The sequence below is a fragment of the Lipotes vexillifer genome, unplaced genomic scaffold, assembly GCF_000442215.2.
Source record: "Lipotes vexillifer unplaced genomic scaffold, Lipotes_vexillifer_v1.1 scaffold27, whole genome shotgun sequence".
Classification (NCBI taxonomy): domain Eukaryota; kingdom Metazoa; phylum Chordata; class Mammalia; order Artiodactyla; family Lipotidae; genus Lipotes; species Lipotes vexillifer.
In genome coordinates, this window is record NW_006787756.1 from 510,017 (window position 1) to 532,406 (window position 22,390).

Below are 22,390 nucleotides of genomic sequence, written 5' to 3' on the forward strand. Positions count from 1 at the left end.
GACGCGCAGGCTCAGCGGCCATGGCTCACGGGCCCAGCCGCTCCGCGGCATGTGGGATCCTCCCGGACCGGGGCACGAACCCGCGTCTCCTGCATCGGCAGGCGGACTCTCAAGCACTGCGCCACCAGGGAAGCCCCCACTGTCATATTTTAATCCATCTACAGAATTTAAAATTTGGAGCCAGAATTTACAAAGTTTGACATTCCCACAACCATTTCCTCCCCCCACCGCCCTCCTCCCCAATATCAGGATATCTGGCTTCCCTTGAAAGCTGGAAAACCTGACACCCTGAGCCAGCATTCCTTCGTGGCAACAACTGGGTAGAGCTGAGAAGCAGCTGTCAGCTTGGTAGAGCCCTGCTCTCTTCTGACCATCCCCACCTCTTCCCTCCGAGGATGAATGCCTAGGGCTGATTACAGTATACTTTTCGGCATGGTTTTCTTCTAGTGTAGAAAAACTTTTCTGAACTGTCACTATCAAATCAGAATAAGGTTTTGTTGTTGTTGTTTTTAAATGAGAGGGCCCTGGGATTTCTATAATAGGCCTGAATCCTTCACCCGCTTATATTACTTACTGGCCCCTGTTGTCATTTGAGTTTGTGAAATGAACTCTGGGCATTGGTGTGCAGAGCACATCTCTCTTGCCCTTCTATGAATTTCTCGCAGTAGGTAGAAAGCACTACCATGAATGGTTATAAATGACCATCCTATGTCATGCTTAATTTTTATAGCAATTTTAAGGCTCAATTTCTGAAACTGTTTTAGACGTTATACACTTTCCCCCCAGCTTTGCTCTTTTTTTTTTTTTTTTTTCTATCTGTGAAACTCCCACCTGTTCCTCAGTACAGATTAAATGTTACATTCTCCTAGGAATCTTCCCAAAGCACTCATCTCCCCAGTGACCCCTGCGCCCAAAGTCTCCAGTTCATTCTGATCCTTACCGTTCAAGTCCAAATCACCCAACGCTGCCTTTATCTCAGCAGCCCACCCTGACTCCACCCTGGGAAACATGAACTTCTCAGGACCCAGACCCTGTCAGCACCTTGCACCGGGCTGGGCGTACAGTGGGTCTTCAGTACATGTTGAAAGGTGACATGTCAAAGGGAACCATTTTTTCAGCATCTCATTTTCTTTAAAGCCTGTTGTTGATGTCAGGCTGTTTGGAGCAGTCTGTTGTTTTTCCTGATTCCTGCATTTCCCTTTGTTTTTCATGGAACACGTAGCACTGATTTCCTGTAAGGCTTTGCAAATAAATATCAAGGTCAGGGGCTGGAAGCCTTGCTGGAGCTCTCATGGCACCTTTTGATTCCACTGGGCCAAGAAATGCTTTCAACCCCAGAGGGCAGAAGTTTTTCAAAACAAGACTGTTCCACTAAGGGCGTGTGCTTCCTCTATCAGTGCAGGCCCCCGCCCGCTTGCATTTTAACTACTTTGAGAAGAATGGAAGTTCTGCAAAACCTTTGGTATTTTTGAACCACCGAGTAGGCTAGGTGATGGGGCCTGTGGTGATTTCTCAGTGAGAGGTTGGTACAGACAGGAACATGGGGGGGAGGCGGTGAAAGAGGCCCTTTCTGAAGAGCCAGCGGAGGGGCAGGGCCGCCTCCGCTCAGAGCCCCTCTCCCCTTCCTCCTCCGCCCCGGGGGCTGTCTGGACACGTGCTCACCGGGACTTTGATCCCTGCGACTTCAGGGGGCCCCTGTCCAGGCCGCCTGCACATCAGGGCTAGGGCAAGTACGGGGGGGATCCTGTTCAGTGGTTTTGTTCTTTTTAACGTCCAAGTTGACACAACAAACCCTCCCTCCCTCCTCCTTCACACACTGTCTTGGTTTTCCTTCTTTCTTTCCTTTCTTCTCTTCATCCTTGACACTTTGCCGTCCATCTGAGATGGGTGGCGTGCTTGTAAACAGGGAAATGCAAGGGACACAGTCAAAGGCGTTTTGCATTGAAGGGCCTTGGAGTGGCCTCTGGGTGCCTGTTTCATCTCCGAGGATGCAGCATCCCTTACAGGGAGGTGCGAGGAGTGAGCGTTCGGGGGACCCTTGTCCTCCTGCAGATACTGTTACTAGGTGTGCCTCTTGGGGGGGTGTCGAGCCAATAGACACAACCAAGCCAAAGACGGGGAGCAGGAAGGGCTCATTATTCCTTGCAGCCAGTAAGGAGAACCTTAGGGGTCTTTCCCAAAGCAGTGTCTCCCCAGTAGCAAAACTGGGGAGCTTTTAAGCTAAGGGTCCATGTATAATCATGAAGGGGCTTGAGCAGAGGAGAATTCAGCATAAAACTGGGACAAATGTCGACAGAATCCGAACTTGAGTTGACTGAAGTCAGGAGGGTCAACATCATTCTGTCCTCCCCTGGGTGGGGACCTTAGACCCTGCAGAACTCAGAGATATATTATTCTGTGTATCCCCTGAGGAGGCACGAGGACTCTGCTTTGTCACTACACTATTGTTCGGCTGCCTTTTCTCTCTCCCTGCATTCCTTTGTTCCCTAAAGCTCATTGATTACTGAGACCTGTTCAAGGGCCAGCATGTGGCCAGGCTTAGATCACAAAATGCTGAGGCCAACATGGCTCCTCTTATGTCAAGAAAGCCATTTCTGGTTCTCTTTCTTCGGGGACCCCATAACCTATCTGCTTACAGCACTACAAAGGTCCCGTCCCCTGCCCCCTGCCCCCCAGTCCATCTCCAGGTTATGTTTTTGGAGTGTGATAGGAAGGGCCTCCACAGGAAGGGTTTAGCTTCTTTAAAAACACCTTCAGCCAGCCCTGCTTCCCCCAGTTTGAAATGGCAAAGTGTCACTTTCCCAATTACACGTAAAGGGCTTCAGCCTGATTGCTGCATTTTCAAGAACCATCCGGGAAACTGGGTTGCTATTCTTGCCCCTTGAAATAATTCACTGTAACTAACACACACACACACACACACACACACACACACACACACACACACACACACACACTCACTCAATGATATATATAATTAGTCCCAAAGACAGCAAAGTCTTCCAGGTCTGAGTTCGAGAGAAGATTTAGAATGAACCAACACCTTCCCCTCAGCTATAATCCTCTGACTTAATTGTACACAACTTGGTACCTGGCTGGATCCAGCTGGATCCTATCCAGTGTTGAATGGAGGAAGGGGCACAGCAAGAGAACCTTGGAAGCCTGCCCCACACACTCAGGACTAGCTCTGCCTCTGGGACACCTGCGAAATGGGTTCCATGTTTCTATCCCCAGGGCTTCCCTAGGACAGACCCTCCTTACCTCTCACTTGGGTTATTGCAGCTGGCAGTTATTAAATATTTCTCTCTCTCATTAATCCGGAAGAGGATGAGGAACCTAGGAGCCTATCAGCATCTTATTCTTTTATCTCATCTAGGTCGATGAAAATGTCATCCCCTCAATGAGACCTGTTTCCCCAGCCAACATTCATTGCTGTCCCCTCTGGGCTTCCATCATAAGTTAAAATTCTTTGCAACATTTGTCCCCCTAGATTTCCAGTGTCCTGGCCACCCAGTGAGGCCCTCGTCACATCTGCCTTTTCTCACATTCTCTCTGTTTCCCCACTAGATGGCCAATCCCCTGGAGACACCCCTGACAGCAGGCAGAACTCTTCACTCACAGGAGGAACCCCGTAGATGCTTGGGGGTCATAAGGAATCGAGTTGGGGGTCATAAGGATTTCCGGGGCATAGGCATGGCCAGCCGGGAATCGGAATGGCTTGGAAGGGAAAGGCCAGGATCTGGGAACTCACACTCCACACATGGCCCAGCCTTGCTGGGAGTTGCCTTGAATGGAGGTCTTTCCCATACCTGGTTGGCCCAAAGCAATGGTTCTTTACCTTGACTGCTGCTTGAGCCCCAACCTAGACAAATTCAATTAGAATCTCTAGAGAGGGGCTCAGGGAGTTTTCTAGGCACCCAGGCGATTTCAACGGGCAGCCCATTGAGGACCACTGACGGAAGGATATGAGAGCTTGGGGGGGGCCTCCTCTCTTAGGGAGTTTCCCAGGGGTCCCTGCAGAGTCCTGACAAATGGGGTGGCAGACAGAGGGAGGAGGTGGGCGGGGGGGGTCGGCACCAACGTGGGAAACACGAGGTAGCTTATCTCCTTTCCCACCTCTGGGTCCTGGGGCTTTATGTCAAGCCACGAGAGAAGGTGAGGCAGGCCACGGAGTGCTGGGAGCAGCAGAGAGGAGTGAAGGAAATCCATTTTCAGGATGGTCAGTCTAGCTATGGTCCCAGGCAGCAAAGTTCCCCAGTCAGATCAGCGGACAAACCCAGCCCAGAGCCACCAGGCGGTGTGTAGCTGCACACGCACTAGCTCTGGGCACACTTGGTCCCCCCATCAGAGAGTTCTCTCGGGAGGGCTTCCCTCTGGCAGGGCATCCGTTTTTCTTCTGTTGCCAATAAAAATCCCCGGCGCTGTTTTTTCTCCTTCGCTTCCCTCTATTGCTTCTGACAGAGTTTGCCAGTTAGCTGAGGTCAGGATTTCCTTTTTACAAACAACCTGCTTTCAGTCAGTGGAGCCAAAGGTTTCCTAAATTACAGACCCTTTCATTTCTTCTGCCACAAGTTCGCCTGTCAGTTTGGATAATTGCACAGAACGGAGAGAAATGGAAACGTTTCTGAGAGACACTGAAAGAAAGAAGTGCTATTGCTAACTGTCTCCTTTTGGATTGTCAAAAAACCATCCTGAGTGGGATGGACAGGGCGACGTGAGTCAGCTGAAGCTTCTGTAGCTGCAGAAAGAGAGTGTCGGGGATCCCAGGGTCTGGAAGGAAATTTCTTACAGGTCTTAAATGAACACACGCTGTCCGCGGCAGCATCTCCACATTCTGTTAAGCACATGGCTTCCTTTATAGTCCCTTGAATTGGGGAACACCCAAGCCCTATTCAAATGTTTTGAAAAGCAACTTTTAAAAGTTATTACAGAATGCATGTGCATTGGACATGTGTAAATGCTGATTGGAAGACAAATTTTAAGCCAATCTCTGGAAGGATGACTTAGAATTGAGGTGCTGAAGTTTACAACCCAAAGCATTCAGACGTCATTGGACAATTACTAACGGTACTAACGGTGGACAGGATGCCAAATACACCTTGAAAATGGAAAGCCCTGGTGTGCAGCCAGGGGCAAAGCCAACTTCTGTTGACCTGAGAGCCCATGATCTTTTCATGATTCTGTGTTGTAGCCAAGAGTCGCCTGGGGTTATGACTCTGCCTGATTTGGCTGTGACCTCTTGACAGAGCATTTAACCTGAGTTTTGTAATCTGTATAATAAAAGGGGCTCTGCTAGACACTACTTAGGGCTAACATCTAAGTCTAGTTTAATGTGGAATCGTGGCCCCAGTGAAGGGTCGCAGGCTGTTTGTGCTATAATGCAGGAGGCTGAATGCAACCTGTTTCTATCTTCTTATCTTTCTCCCGTGAAAGAGGAATAGCCATGCCCGTGGGTAATAAAAGCACTAAAGCCTGAAGTTTTACTTGGAAGTGAAGGACTGTTCATGCCCTCACCCCTCCCTCTCCTGGCCACTCTGACCCACACTCCCTGCGCTCCTATGGTCCTGTGGCCTTTCCTTCCTTCTCATCTTCCCTCTCGGCCTCTCTCCCGTGCTCCCCTTCTCCCCACTCTGCTCAGGCCAACTCTAGCCGGCAGGGCTCAGCTTCGGGGCGGCGTTTCCTGCCTGCCCAGGCTGCCCTGCTCTCCCCACCTCTCACGCCAGCAGGACCACACACGGAAGCCTCCTTTATCGTTGTGATTCTTTTTTAATAGCCACCGTCCCAGTGCTTGAGGTCAGAAACTAGATGGTCTTTTTCATCCTGTTTCCTAGACTAGGTCAGAAAAATGCAGTCCCCTTGTAAATGGTCCGTGCCGTCAAAGAGCTGGTTCTTTAGCTGGGGAGAAAAAAAAAGTCTGAATACTTAGCCAGCATAGTAATGGGCAGCATTAAAAAATATGCCAAGCAGTGTCCCAAACACTTTCCACATATTAACTTACTTGGTCCTCATAAGTAGGTATTATTGTTATCCCCCCTTTACAGATGAGGCAACTAAGGCACAGGGAAGTTAAACAACTTGGCTAACTAAAATGGGAAGCTGGGATTCGAATCCAGGCAGTCTGCCTGCAGAGGCCAGGCTCTTAACCACTAGGTGTACTATCTCACAGTGGTGGGGAGACCCCTCACTCTGGGGGTGTCCAGACTCCTCTTGTGTCTCACTGCTCCCCCCTTTCAACCCATTAGCCAAGTGCTGTCCTTGCTGTCACTAAAAATAAATCCAGGTGTCCTTTTCCCCACCCTAATCTGAATGTGGCTGCTGTTCTCCTGCACTGCCCTACTGGCCTGATGACTCGTTTCCCCACTTCTCTCACCCTTCTTTAGCCCATCCTCCAGCCAGCAGCCAGAGTGGTCATTCCAAAGTGTGTGTCAGATTGGGTCACAACCCTGTGTAGACCCCTCAGCGGCCATTTAGAATAGCATCCAAATCCCTCACCAAGACTTTCCCCGTCTCCATTCCTTTCCCAGATCACCTCTTCTTGGACCCATGAGTGTGATTTTCACCTCCTCAAACACAATAAATAGAAGTCTTGTCCTCTGAGGACCTTTGCCTATATCTTCTGCCCCTCATCTTCCCATGCTGCCTGCTTCTTAGCAATTGGTCTCAGTTCACATGTCTCAGTCCATCCTTTCCAGGGAAGCCCTGTCACCTACCCATATTCCCTGTTTTAATTTTCCACAAAGAATGTTTCCAACTGAATGTATCTTATTCACTCATTCATTCAGTAATTCATTTGTCTGTTCCCACCTACTCTGATGTAAACTCCATCTTCGTGAGCAGAGACCTCCTATCCTCAGCATCTCGGACAGTGGTGGGGGCCTGGCGTGCCTTTATTTAAGGGAATAGTCTGGACGGCCAGTAAGAGTATGGACATTGGGTGAGAGAAGTTCGAGAGAAGGTGCTAACACTGTGCGCCATGGTGGGAAAGAAGGTTCTACAGAGGTGAAGGCTCTGGAGCTGGACACGGTTTGGGTGGATTAAAGGTGAAGGAAGTCATTGATGGCAATGGGAGAGCTCTGAGCAGAGATTTGGCGGGGATGCTTACGGGCTGTTTGGCCCATTAAAGAGCCCAGTCTATATGTACCGAAGGTTTGTTCCTAAGAATAACGAGAGACAACACTGGGAAGAAAGTGGAGGCTGTACCTGGAAACTCTAGAATGGCAAGTAGAGAAATTTGGGCTCTAATCTATGGTTGAAGGGGAGCCCTTTAAGCATTTTGGCCAGAGGGGGGGGGGGCGGTCAGGTTAGAAGTGGCGCTTTAGAAAATCCATCTTTTGAGGGTGCGCTCTCCGTTTTGCCTGTTTTCCATACTTTCTTCACCTGAGACCTAAAAGTCCCTCTGCTCCCCACCCCTGCCTCTCTTTACAGACATTCCCCAGACTTTTCATTCTCGGGTGTCTGAGCACGCGCACACACTTCATTAGCGCGTGCATGTGAAAAACGAACATCCTGGGCCTGATAAATGAGTCAGACCACTGCATGTTTGATGGTCACGTGTTTGTATGTATGAATGTTGTGTTTGTAAGATTAAATCCCAGGAGGAGGCAAGTTGTCCTGTTTTATAGCTCTTTGTCGGTGATTAATCTGGCCAAATCTTAGCGGTGTATGTTGTGGGCGTTCTTTATAGACGAAGCTCGTTTCTGTTGCTGTCCCTTGGGTATTTAAGTGGCTAAATCTATGCTCTGGCATCCAAGACACTTGATGCTGAATTCTGTTCTATAGCATCTAAGTCTGAGCGGAGGTCTAGTTTATATAGTTTCGGAGGAAGTAAAGAGCCTTCCCATTCATCTGTTCTTACAGTGATCAAAGAAACAGCTGTAATTTTTCTGGCTTGGCCTTCTCAAGGACTGATAAAGCCATTCCTACAGCTGTTCTGTACAACTCCCTTTTGTTGGACTGTGAGCTTTCTAATGCAACCAAGATCCTGCTATTTCCTAGAACCAAGAGATGAAGAACATACCGACAAGTCAAGGAGCTTACAGTATTTCACAAATCAGTTTTATTAATTTAAACACAAATCGAATGAAGAAAAATTCTGTACACAGTTGTGGACACAACACAACACACCTTTATACAGTAAGGGTAAGATAAACTTTGTCTTTTCAGTCTGCAGAGTACAAAAATGTAAAATGGAAAGGCTGAAAAATTGTCGACTTCCGTTTGCTTCAAGCAAAAGAGGAAAAACAAACTGAATTCAATGATTAAACGATTTTGAGAAATTCATAACTGACTAATTCTAGCAGCAACATGAAACTTCAGAAAAGGATAGAGTAGCTCTTTAGCTACTTTGGGTCAAAGCTGGTGTTATTTTTTTTCCCCCCAATATACTATTAAAGAAAATTCATCCCAAAAGTAATTTCATGACAGTGGAAGGCTTTAGATGAGAGAAACTAGTGTCTAGATAAACTGATGGATCACTTTTGGAGAAACTTTATTAGGGTATTACAAAGGTGACAAATTTTATTTCTCAGGTTTATGCTTGTCATGTAAGGGTAGCATTATTTATTTTCTTGGCGATGATGACCGGGCTGTGTCCCCCGCTGGCAATGAACTTTCCTGGGAGGCTGGCGTGGGAGGTGAGTGTGGAGGAAAACAGAAGCAACATGAAGGTAGGAAGTAATACAAAGTTTTGCTGATTTCCAGATATGTGGTAATGTCCTTCCTTAAACGACAGAATATCATCTGAGCACATGAAAACTTTGCTAGTGTCCAATTCATGAACCATTTCATTAATAAAATATATCCATCATCTACATTCTTTCTGTGGGACGGAGCATTTGAATAATCTTTTTCCAAGTAGTTACATATACTACATTAGTGTTGAAAATGAAAAAGTGAGGTTTTAAGAGGGCTTTTTTCCCCAAAATTATTTAAGACGGACACTGCTGTGTTCTTTGACCAAGGCCCTCCTAACAAACAAACAGCATAAAAAAAGAACCGATGGGGAAAAAAATTGGAAAACAAAATCTTATTGACACTTGACATCCATGCTTTTGGTCTTGACAACATGATCTTAAAAAAAAAAAATCCATTATCTACATATTTATACCCAGTACTTTGAGAAGGCACGGCACGTCTGTGCATGTCCTGCCTCATACTTCAATATCAAGGCATCGCTGCCTTTCAATATCATTTTCCTAAACAATATGTAAAAGAATCATCCATTATTACAAATTTACACCCAAAATTCTCTCTGTACATGATTGTCTCAGTGATGTACATATTATACGTTTAAATTAGACATATTTTAAACTACTTTGCAATGTGCTAAAATTCAAAGTACTTGCTGTGTCGTGAGGCCAAAGCCTTCAGTCGCTTCTCTCTCATCATGCTACTGTCTCTTCAGTTATTTGATGTCAGAAAAGTCTGTTCGCATGAATTGTATGGTTCCTGAATTATACCTCGATAAAGCTGGTTTTTTTTTTTTTTTTTTTAAAGTCTGTTCATAAATAAGTAGAGATGTACAGTTGACCCTGGGTATGAGACACCAAAAAAGTAAACCTTTACAAGAAAATCCCCCCACTGGTAATCAGGAAACCCATTTCAGTCTTTGTTGTGCAATCAAGTTTGCTGTATTGGAGAAGCTGTTTAGGTCACACTGAAGATGCTAAAAACGTAAAGCGTCTGCGGGTCCTTTCTTCACAGGTTCGAACCATGTAGTTAATGTGGCCAAGACACATTACACTGTGCTAGAACATTCTCATGGCTTATTCGCATTGGATTCACAGTACTAGAGTCAACAGCTGTTCTGAAGAAAGGGATGTGGTCCTTCATTTACCACAAGGGCAGAGGCGAGGACCCACAGCAGCTGGGCATCAAAATGTTGAAATCGCTAGTTTGGAGTCCGGCGCCGACTCGGGACTCAGCCTGGACTCAGCCTGCTGGATGTGTCCCTGGTCATAGGGCGGTTGTGTGGTTTCAAAGTGCTAGGGGGCTGTTACAGGTACTCCAGTTCCAAGGCATGATGTAGGGCCATGAGGTCCGAGTGACTGGAGACCCTCCAGAAGGGCATGGCGTGCTGCAAAGGGGCAGACAACGTGGTGAAGACAGAGAACACTCCCAGCACAGGCCCTAAAAGGCTGCTTTGGCAAATCCACCGTGCTGCCCACACCCCCTTTTTCAGTACCGTTAAAACTGCCAGTTAAGATCTCAACATCACATCTGTTTAAAACACAAATTCAAACTTAATCCTCCCCTAAGAATACTGGACTGCATTTTAAAATGTAATTCAGGAGTCTGTTTCTTTTAAGAAGGTGATGGGTATTTCTTAAGCAGACCTACACTGCGACTTGAATGCCGATTTCAAGCTTCAAATAAAATCCAGTAGCTATGAACAAAACCTTGTCAAACATTTGCCTTTCAAAATGTGGATCCAGTGCATTTTTCATGCTGCAGGTTTAAGCGGTTTTCCTTAGTTGGTAGTATTTTACATTTTGCAAAACTTAATTTTACTCCTGTAAGAAGCAACTTTTTTTTTTTTTTTTTTTTTTTTTTTCGTTTTTTGCATTGACCCTGAAACAGGTTTACCATGTGGGAAATTTTAAATGAACGTCTAAGATAGTTTTTTGGGTTTTTTTGGTGGTAGTTTAAAACATCTAGAAATCTAAATGACGGGAACGTTTGTGAAACACCTGAATTAACCAGAGACAAGAAAAGCAGCACGCACACAAAAAAAGAGGTTACATCGTCCATGAGGGATAAAAACATGATTATAAACTTTACGGCTCAAAAAGCACTATACTAAGCATTTATGTATCAGCAAAATCTTTTTCTTGGTAAGAGAAAGATGATCATCACACTTCAGAGAACACAATTCTATTAAGCCCACAGCAAACATTTTGGTTTTTTTCTACGCCAAAAATAATGTGAAGGCCTGAGTATAATTTGCAATTATAGGTCTAGGGAATTTTTAAACAATTCACACTATTAGGAGAAGATGGCATGAAAGCAAACAATTTAGAACTGAGGAGTTTTTCTGGGGGGACTATCTGTAAGTGACAGTAGGAGCTACTAACTATTTTGGTGCAGATCACAGAGCTGTTATTCTGGGGATGCAAACTATTGTTACTTATTAACAAGTGACCTGCTAAAAACATATATCACAGTCCAATATCATATGTAGACCTTTCTGGATTCTGTACTATTTTGGAGTATCTCTATTTTTGTTATCCTTCAATAACTGTCCAGAACCAAGTACTAGCGATTTCTTTTCAAAAATTTACGATGTTCCACTTGGCAATTTTAGATCATAAAAGTAGACTGTACTATTTTGCATTCATTCATTGGTGATTTTTCGCATTCACAGGCATGGCGGAGAAGACATCCCCGGCCCACCCTCTCACAGTCTGTGGGTGAGTAGCAGAAATGAGCAACATAACTGATTCACTTTGTTATAAAGCAGAAACTAACACAGCACTGTAAAGCAATTATACGCTAATAAAGATGTAAAAAAAAAAAAAGTAAAAGAAATGAACAACAATCAGGAACGTTCACCTAAAAGGAGTAGGCGGGGGTAATTCCCTTTGCCTGGGGAACTGGGAGAGACACTGGTAAGAGGAGGTAATAGTTGAGCTAGTTATGAAAGGCTGATCATTCAGAAGAGCACTGTAAGGTCTCTGTGCGTGTGAAGGGGGCAGAGGATAAAGGACAAGTTCACTGTTAGAATACTGGCTGTGTGAGAGAAAGACATGGCTGTGACATTACCGGCTGTAGGAGCCAAGTGGTGCAGGACCTGGTTAGCCCTGCTAAAGAGTTTATTAATAATAATGGTAGTTATGATTAACATTTAATAGTGACTAATTCTAAGAAGACTGAGTCTAGTGGAGAGAACAAATAATTAGAACAAATATTGCAAAATAACATTTTCCCTAACTAAGCACCTAGTGAGGTGAAGCTTTTATGGATCTACAAGAGCTTCCCAGGGCAACTGGGTGCAAAGTAAACAATTTTTTTCCCTGAATCAATGTTTAGCGTGGAACAAATATTTCTTATATGAAGACAGAGAGGAGACATGGTGGCAAAAGAGGAAAAGAAAAGCAGGTTCTAGAATGAGGAGACCTGGGTTATACTCTGACTTCTGTCATGATTCAAAGTCATGGTACTAACCTCCCTGGAGCCCCAGTTTGTTTATTTGCAAAATAAGGGTTTAGGGGAAATGACTCAGGGTTGCTTCTCGGTTTAATAAAGTCTATAAACTTTTTCATTAAAATATTCTATTACTTGTACAGCTCTGTAGCTACAGCAGATTTGTAAAGTAATACACATACATAACATATGATCCTACTGCCAAGAACCAGCAGGCAAGACATATCTGCTGAAACTATTTCATTACAATGTAAGGCAGTGTGGGACTAAGAATCAAATAGACCTTGCCAGAGAAATGAGGTAAGAAAAATAAATAAAAGCATCAGAATTGGAAAGGGAGAAGTAAAACTATTTGCAGATGACATGATTTTATATATAGAAAATCCTAGAGACTCCAAGAAAAAAACTGTTAGATCTAATCAATGAATTCAGTAAAGTTGCAGGATACAAAAATCAGCATTTTTATACACTAAGAACAAATGAGCTGATAATGAAGAAAGTGACTCCATTTACAATAAAGCATCAAAAACAATAAAATACTAAAAAAGTGAAGGACTTCTACACTGAAAATCATAAGACATGGATGAAAGAAATTGAAGAAGACACAAATAATAAATGGAAAGGTATCTCATGTTCATGGATTAGAAGAATTAATATTGTTAAAATGCCATCTACAGATTCAATGTGATCTCTATCGAAATTCCAATGGTGTTCTTTTACAGAAGTAGAAAAAACAATCCTATAATGTATACAGAACTAAAAGACCCCAAATTGCCAAAGCAATCCTGAGAAAGAACAAAGTGGGAGGCATCACACTTCCTGATTTCAAGCTATATTATAAATGTATGGTAATCAAAACAGTATGGTACGGGCATGAAAAGAGACACATGGAAAATGGAACAGAATCAAGAGCCCAGAAATAAACCCGTGTATATATGCTAAACTAATATTTTACAAGGGAGCCAAGAATACTCACTGGAGAAAAGACAGTCTCTGGGAATACTGGCTATTCACATGTATAAGAATGCAACGATTAACTTGAAAAGGACTAAAGACTTAAATGTAAGACCAGAAACCATAAAACTCCTATAAGAAAACACTGAAAAAAATGTTTGGCTCCTTGACATCAGCCTTGGCAATTATTTTTTGGATATGACACCTAAGGCAAAAGCAACAAAATAAAAAATAAACATGTGGACTATATCAAACTAAAAAGCTTTTGTACAGCAAGAGAAACATTTGACAAAATGAAAAAAAAACAACCTATGGAGTGAGAAAAAAATGTTTGTAAGCCATATATCTGATGAGGGGTTAATATCATAGAACTCAAGAGCAAAACGAATAATCCAATTTAAAAATTGGGCAGAGGACCTGAATAGACATTAGATATAGATAGATATACAAAGGGCCAACAGGTACATGAAGAGGTGCTCACCATCACTTCTCAGGGAAATGCAAATCAAAACCACAATGAGATACCAGCTCGCGCCTGTTAGAATGGCCTTCATCAAAAAGTTAAGAGGTGACAAATGCTGATGAGGATGTAGAGAAAAGGGGACCCTTACGCACTGTTGGTCAGAATGTAAATTGGTACAACCACTACGGAAAAGAGTATGGCGGTTCCTCAAAAAATTGAAAACAGAACTACCCCATGATTAGGCAGTCCCACTTCTGGGTATATACATGCCCAAAGGAAATGAAAACACTATGTTAAAGAGATATCTGCACCCTCACGTTCATGGCAGCACTATTTACAATAGCCAAGACATGGAAGCAACCAAGGTGTCCACTGACAGATGAATGGATAAAGGCATTGTGATATATATATGACTGAATATTATTCAGCCATAAAAAAGAAGGAAATCCTGCCATTTGGGACAACATGGACAGACACTGAAGGCATTATGCTAAGTGAAATAAGTCACACAAAGACAGATATTGTATGATCTCACTTACGTGTGGAAGCTAAAATAACCCAAAAAACCGGAAGTCATGGAAAAGGAGATTTGTGGTTACCAGAGGCAAAGGGTGGGGGAGGGGAAATTGGATGAAGGTGGTGGCCAAAAGATACACATTTCCAGTTATAAGATAAAAAAGTACTGGGGCTGGAACATACAACATGATGACTATAGTTAACACTGCTGTATGGTATATGTGAAAGCTAAGAGCAGTAGATCCTAAGAGTTCTCATCACAAGAAAAAAATTTTTTTTGTATCTACAGGAGATGATGGAGGTCAACAAAACTTACTGTGGTAATTATTTCACAGTATATGTAAGTCAAGTCATTAGGCTGTACACCTTAAACTTACACAGTGCTGAATGCCAATTATATCTCAAGAAAACAGAGAACCAAAATGACAAATTCAGAGAGAACTCAGCTGTAAGCCGGAGAGGGTAAATTGGGCCTGTATTGAATTGGAGAAATGGGCAAATTTGGTTAGGTAGATGGAGAGGGGTGGGACTCCCAGTCAGGAGGTGGTATGTGACAAAGGTGGGATGCACAGAGTACTCAGTGTGGAGGAGATGGGGCTGTAATGGTGTGTTCATAACCAACACTAATAAGAAAGGAGAGATTTTCTCCAGGTAGAATTATGTTAAGCAATTTAATGAGGCATTAAAGGAAGGATGGATTGGAGGTGTGGCTGGCTGGTAGCAGAGAAACTAGGCAAAGGAACAGTGGAAATGGAGTGGGTGCAACGGACGGGAGACACACTGTAAAGACAGAGTTCTTGCTAATGGGGGATGGGTTGGAGGTAGAGAACACCAAAGCAAATCTGAGTGGGCGAACTGGTTTGGGACAGTAGAATTCATTTGCTGATATGCAGGTGGATGAAATGGGATACCTACATGGAGAGAGTCCATCAGGTAACTAGAGCCATGGGACTAAAACACAGCTAAACCACAAATCTTAACAACAGTGATAGCCTAAACTGACGTGTATATGATTAGTTTATCAAGATTAGCATATATTGAGAGAAGTGGGCACCAAGACCTAAATCTTGGGAAGCAGCACACGTTTTGGGATCATTAGAACCAAAATATTCCCTAATGGTAAAATAATGACACATCCTTTGTTCCTCTTGCCCACATGTGCAGCTTTCCAAATCCCCTTCTGCCAACTTTCCTCCTTGTCTGGTATTTTGCATTTATCCCGTCTGGGTATACATAAGATCAGTAATATAAAAAGCTGGGTGTGTGGACACATGTAATTTGAATATTGCTGAATTATTAAAAATGTATTAAGAAAATGTTTCAAAACCATAAAAGCACATAACCTTTGCCCCAGGTATTGCACTTCTAGGAATTTATCCCACAGATATACTTGCCCACGCACGAACCACGTAAAGACCACTCACTGCAGAACTGTTTGTAATAATAAACACTGGCAACCACTGAAATGTTAAGCCCCAGGGGCCTCGTTAAACTACAACGTATCAAGGTAATGGAATTGTGATGCGGCCATTTATAAGAATTAGAGATGCAGAGCTCCATGTACTGATATGGAATAACTACCAGGATATATATTAAGTGAAAAAAGCAGGCACGGAAAAAAAAGTGTATAGTTACCATTTGTATAAAAAATAAAGAACAGATCTGTGCTTTCCTATGCATATATTATCTCTAGAAAATCTGCATATGGAGGTACAAATACTTCTCAAATTGTAAATAAAGAGATATTCTGAGAACTCATGAAGCTTACTGCACAGCTCTGCTCTTTGACTATTTGTATATCTGTGTCCCCTCTGGACAGGAGTGAGCTCTTTAAGAATAAAGATGAAATCCAATTTAAGACCCGGCATACAGTATGTGCTCATTAAGTTGTAATGGCTTTAGAGTAATAAAATTCTGTACTCATTAATCCCTATGTCTCACTTAAATAAAACTAAAAGCAAAAACTTGCATTAAAAATGTTGTCTTTTTTTTTTTTTTTAACAAAAGAAGCTCTTATTTTTCTCCTAAATAAACTCACAATCAAGCATTATTAAGCAGATTCTCAGCTTCATCTTGGTTTTCAGCAAGTTTTGGAATGCACATTGAAAATGGACAGTTTTTGATGAAGCGTTTGTCACTATGCAGAATAATGGTGCTTGCCATCCCCCCTTCCCTCCGTGTTATTCACAGGAGATTCATTTTAAGTAATTCTCTAAAAAGTAAATAAAGTCAGAGTTATAAAACGAGGCTGTTTTTACTCTAGAAACTAAAACTGCTGTCAGTGTGCAGAAGACTATTATTTACATTTTGATTTTTTTTTTAAATCATACATAGGCCTAATTATTTTCACTTGAGGAATGTTGTATTAGGGAAACAAAAAATTTTATGGTTAAAAAAAAATAAGCATGGCAGATTTTGACAAAAAAGACATACAGCAAAGAAAGATATCCACCAGTAGTGAGATGGCTTCTCTGAATGGTCTTTCTAGGAAAAAAGAGTTGCTCAGAGAAAACTCTTACAAGAGATCTTTTTAGAATTTGTCCATTTCTTCTAGGGTGAAAAAGGGAAAGCATTTCCTCTAAGATCAGGAACAAGACAAGGATGTCTAGTCTCACCACTATTATTCTACACAGTCTTGGAAGTCCTAGCCACAGCAATCACAGAAGAAAAAGAAATAAAAGGAATCCAAATTGGAAAAGAAGAGGTAAAACTGTCACTGTTTGCAGATGACATGATACTATACATAGAACACCCTAAAGATGCTACCAGAAAACTACTAGAGCTCATCAATGAATTTGGTAAAGTTGCGGGATACAAAATTAATACACAGAAATCTCTTGCATTCCTATACGCTAACAATGAAAGGTCAGAAAGAGAAATCAAGGCAACAATCCCATTTACCATCACATCAAAAAGAATAAAATACATAGGAATAAACCTACATAAGGAGACAAAAGACCTGTACTCAGAAAACTGTAAGATACTGATGAAAGCAATCAAAGATGATACAAACAGATGGAGAGATATACCATGTTCTTGGATTGGAAGAATCAACATTGTGAAAATGACTCTACTGCCCAAAGCAATCTACAGATTCAATGCAATCCCTATCAAATTACCAATGGTATTTTCCACAGAACTAGAACAACAATTTTTGCAATTTCTATGGCAACACAAAAGACCCCGAATAGCCAAAGCAATCTTTAGAGAGAAAAACGGAGCTGGAGGAATCAGGCTCCCTGACTTCAGACTATACTACAAAGCTATTACAATCAAGACAGTATGGTACTGGCACAAAAACAGAAACATAGATCAATAGAATGAGATAGAAAGCCCAGAGATAAACCCACACACCTATGGTCCCCTAATCTATGACAAAGGAGGCAAGAATATACAATGGAGCAGACAGTCTCTTCAATAAGTGGTGCTGGGAAAACCGGACAGGTACATGTAAAAGAATGAAGTTAGAACAATCCCTAACACCATACACAAAAATAAACTCAGAATGGATTAAAGACCTAAATATAAGACTGGACACTGTAAAACTCTTAGAGGAAAACGTAGGCAGAACACTCCTGGACATAAATAGCAGCAAGCTCTTTTCCGACCCACCTCCTAGAGAAACGGAAGTAAAAATAAACAAATGGGACCTAATTAAACTTAGAAGCTTTTGCACAGCAAAGGAAACCATAAACAAGGTGAAAACACAACCCTCAGAATGCGAGAAAATATTTGCAAACAAAGCGACTGACAGGGCATTAATCTCCAAAATATACAAATAGCTCATGCAGCTCAATATCAAAAAAACAACCCAATGAAAAAATGGGCAGAAGACTTAAATAGACATTTCTCCAAAGATGACATACAAATGGCCAACTAACATGAAAAGATGCTCAACATCACTAATTATTAGAGAAATGCAAATCAAAACTACAATGAGGTATCACCTCACACCTGTGGGAATGGCCACCATCAAAAATATCTAGAAACAATAAATGCTGGAGAGGGTGTGGACAAAAGGGAACCCTCTTGCACTGGTGGTGGGAATGTATACTGGTGCAGCCACTATGGAGAACAATATGGAGGTCCCTTAAAAAACTAAAAATAGAACTACCATATGATCCAGCAATCCCAGTTCTGGGAATAAATCCAGAGAAAACTGTAATTTGAAAAATATACATGCACCCCAGCATTCACAGCAGCACTATTTACAATAGCCAGGACACGGAAGCAACCTAGATGTCCATTAATGGAGGAACAGAAAAAAAAGTGGTACATACAATGGAATATCAGCCATAAAAAAGAACAAAATAATGCCATTTGCAGCAACAATGGATGGACCTAGAGATTGTCACACTGAGTGAAGTAACTCAAACAGAGAAAGACAAGTATCATATATCGCTTATATGTTGATTCTAGAAAAAGGGTACAAATGAACTTATCTACAAAACAGAAACAGAGTACAGATATAGAAAACAAACGTATGGTTATCGGGGGTAAGTGGCAGGGGGAGGGATAAATTGGAAGATTGGGATCGACATAAACACACTACTGTATATAAGATAGATAATAACTAAGTAAGGACCTACTGTATATAGCACAGGGAACTTCACTCGACAATATGTAATGGCCTATATGGGAAAAGAATCTAAAAAAGAGTTGATATAGGTATATGTATAACAGATTCACTTTCTGTACACCTGAAACTAACACAACATTGTAAATCAACTATACTCCCATAAAAATTTTGAAAAAAGAGATCTTTTTAGAATAACGTTTTTTTTTTTTTTTTTTTAAAAACAAAGGTATTTCTAACCTTTTCTCTTTGAAAGGTTTTTTTTTTTTTTTTTAATGATATGGATTATAGAATTAGATAAAATTACTGATGAAACTCCTGGGACTGTATTGCTAAAGAGAACAAAGGTGACAGAGCAGACTTCAACTGACCATAACAAAACAGGTAACTGCTTGGGTCACAAATCAAGCCTTGGTAAATTTAAGAAAATTGAAATTGTATCAAGTATCTTTTCCGACCACAATGCCATGAGACTAGATATCAATTACAGGAAAAGATCTGTAAAAAATACAAACACATGGAGGCTAAACAATACACTACTTAATAACGAAGTGGTCACTGAAGAAATCGAAGAGGAAATAAAAAAAATACCTACAAACAAACGACAATGGAGACACAACGACCCAAAAGCTATGGGATGCAGCAAAAGCAGTTCTAAGAGGGAAGGTTATAGCAATACAAGCCCACCTTAAGAAGCAGGAAACATCTTGAATAAACAACCTAACCTTGCACCTCAAGCAATTAGAGAAAGAAGAACAAAAAAAACCCAGAGTTAGCAGAAGGAAAGAAATCATAAAAATCAGATCAGAAATAAATGAAAAAGAAATGAAGGAAACAATAGCAAAGACCAATAAAACTAAAAGCTGGTTCTTTGAGAAGATAAACAAAATAGATAAACCATTAGCCAGACTCATCAAGAAAAAAAAGGGAAAAGACCCAAATCAACAGAATTAGAAATGAAAAAGGAGACGTTAACAACTGACACTGCAGAAATAAAAAAGATCATGAGAGATTACTACAAGCAACTCTATGCCAATAAAATGGACACTCGGGAAGAAATGGACAAATTCTTAGAAATGCACAAACAACCAAGACTGAATCAGGAAGAAACAGAAAATATGAACAGACCAATCACAAACACTGAAATTGAAACTGTGATTAAAAATCTTCCAACAGGGGCTTTCCTGGTGGCACGGTGGTTGAGAGTCCACCTGCCAATGCAGGGGACGTGGGTTCGTGCCCCGGTCTGGGAAGATCCCACATGCCGTGGAGCAGCTGGGCCCGTGGGCCATGGCCACTGAGCCTGCGTGTCCGGAGACTGTGCTCTGCAACAGGAGAGGCCACAACAGTCAGAGGACCGCGTACCGCCAAAAAAAACAAAAACAAAAAACAAAACAAAACAAATCCTCCAACAAACAAAAGCCCAGGACCAGATGGCTTCACAGGCGAATTCTATCAAATATTTAGAGAAGAGCTAACACCTATCCTTCTCAAACTCCTCCAAAATATAGCAGAGGGAGGGACACTCCCAAATTCCTTCTACGAGGCCACCATCACCTTGATACCAAAACCAGACAAGGATGTCACAAAGAAAGAAAACTACAGGCCAATATCACTGATGAACACAGATGCAAAAATCCTCAACAAAATACTAGCAAACAGAATCCAACAGCACATTAAAAGGATCATACACCATGATCCAGTGGGGTTTATTCCAGGAATGCAAGGATTCTTCAATATATGCAAATCTATCAATGTGATAAACCATATTAACAAACTGAAGGAGAAAAACCACATGATCATCTCAATAGATGCAGAGAAAGCTTTTGACAAAATTCAACACCCATTTATGATCAAAACCCTGCAGAAAGTAGGCACAGAGGGAACTTTCCTCAACATAATGAAGGCCATATATGACAAGCCCACAGCCAACATCATCCTCAATGGTGAAAAACTGAAAGCATTTCCACTAAGATCAGGAACAAGACAAGGTTGCCCACTCTCACCACTCTTATTCAACATAGTTTTGGAAGTTTTAGCCACAGCAATCAGAGAAGAAAAGGAAATAAAAGGAATCCAAATCGGAAAAGAAGAAGTAAAGCTGTCACTGTTTGCAGATGACATGATACTATACATAGAGAATCCTAAAGATGCTACCAGAAAACTACTAGAGCTAATCAATGAATTTGGTAAAGTAGCAGGATACAAAATTAATGCACAGAAATCTCTGGCATTCCTATATACTAATGATGAAAAATCTGAAAGTGAAATCAAGAAAACACTCCCATTTACCATTGCAACAAAAAGAATAAAATATCTAGGAATAAACCTACCTAAGGAGACAAAAGACCTGTATGCAGAAAATTATAAGACACTGATGAAAGAAATTAAAGATGATACAAACAGATGGAGAGATATACCATGTTCTTGGATTGGAAGAATCAACATTGTGAAAATGACTCTACTTCCCAAAGCAATCTATAGATTCAATGCAATCCCTATCAAACTACCACTGGCATTTTTCACAGAACTAGAACAAAAAATTTCACAATTTGTATGGAAACACAAAAGACCCCGAATAGCCAAAGCAATCTTGAGAACAAAAAATGGAGCTGGAGGAATCAGGCTGCCTGACTTCAGACTATACTACAAAGCTACAGTAATCAAGACAGTATGGTACTGGCACAAAAACAGAAAGATAGATCAATGGAATAGGATAGAAAGCCCAGAGATAAACCCATGCACATATGGTCACCTTATCTTTGATAAAGGTGGCAGGAATATACAGTGGAGAAAGGACAGCCCCTTCAATAAGTGGTGCTGGGAAAACTGGACAGGTACATGTAAAAGTATGAGATTAGATCACTCCCTAACACCATACACAAAAATAAGCTCAAAATGGATTAAAGACCTAAATGTAAGGCCAGAAACTATCAAACTCTTAGAGGAAAACATAGGCAGAACACTCTATGACATAAATCACAGCAAGATCCTTCTTGACCCATCTCCTAGAGTAATGGAGATAAAAACAAAAATAAACAAATGGGACCTAATGAAACTTCAAAGCTTTTGCACAGCAAAGGAAACCATAAACAAGACCAAAAGACAGCCCTCAGAATGGGAGAAAATATTTGCAAATGAATCAACTGACAAAGGATTAATCTCTAAAATTTACAGGCAGCTCATGCAGCTCAATAACAAAAAAATAAACAACCCAATCCAAAAATGGGCAGAAGACCTAAATAGACATTTCTCCAAAGAAGATATACAGACTGCCAACAAACACATGAAAGAATGCTCAACATCATTAATCATTAGAGAAATGCAAATCAAAACTACAATGAGATATCATCTCACACCAGTCAGAATGGCCATCATCAAAAAATCTAGAAACAATAAATGCTGGAGAGGGTGTGGAGAAAAGGGAACACTCTTGCACTGCTGGTGGGAATGTGAATTGGTTCAGCCACTATGGAGAACAGTATGGAGGTTCCTTAAAAAACTACAAATAGAACTACCATATGACCCAGCAATCCCACTACTAGGTATATACCCTGAGGAAACCAGAATTCAGAAAGAGTCATGTACCAAAATGTTCATTGCAGCTCTATTTACAATAGCCCGGAGATGGAAACAACCTAAGTGCCCGTCGTCGGATGAATGGATAAAGAAGATGTGGCACATATATACAATGGAATATTACTCAGCCATAAAAAGAAACGAAATTGAGCTATTTGTAA

General features: G+C 41.7%; 1 protein-coding gene across 10 annotated transcripts in view; it reads right to left on the reverse strand.

Moving 5' to 3' along the window:
- Nucleotides 1-8,033: 8,033 nt before the first annotated feature.
- Nucleotides 8,034-22,390, reverse strand: part of EYA1 (EYA transcriptional coactivator and phosphatase 1) — a 167,081-nt gene continuing 152,724 nt past the window's right edge. For 6 of the 10 annotated variants that reach the window (XM_007460783.1, XM_007460789.1, XM_007460791.1 and 3 more), the window contains one exon: nucleotides 9,995-10,075. In XM_007460783.1, the coding sequence (XP_007460845.1) occupies nucleotides 9,995-10,075 (81 nt within the window). Of the gene's footprint in view, nucleotides 10,076-22,390 lie in introns of all 10 variants that reach the window. The other 4 variants (XM_007460785.1, XM_007460782.1, XM_007460784.1 and 1 more) reach the window with 3 other exon arrangements.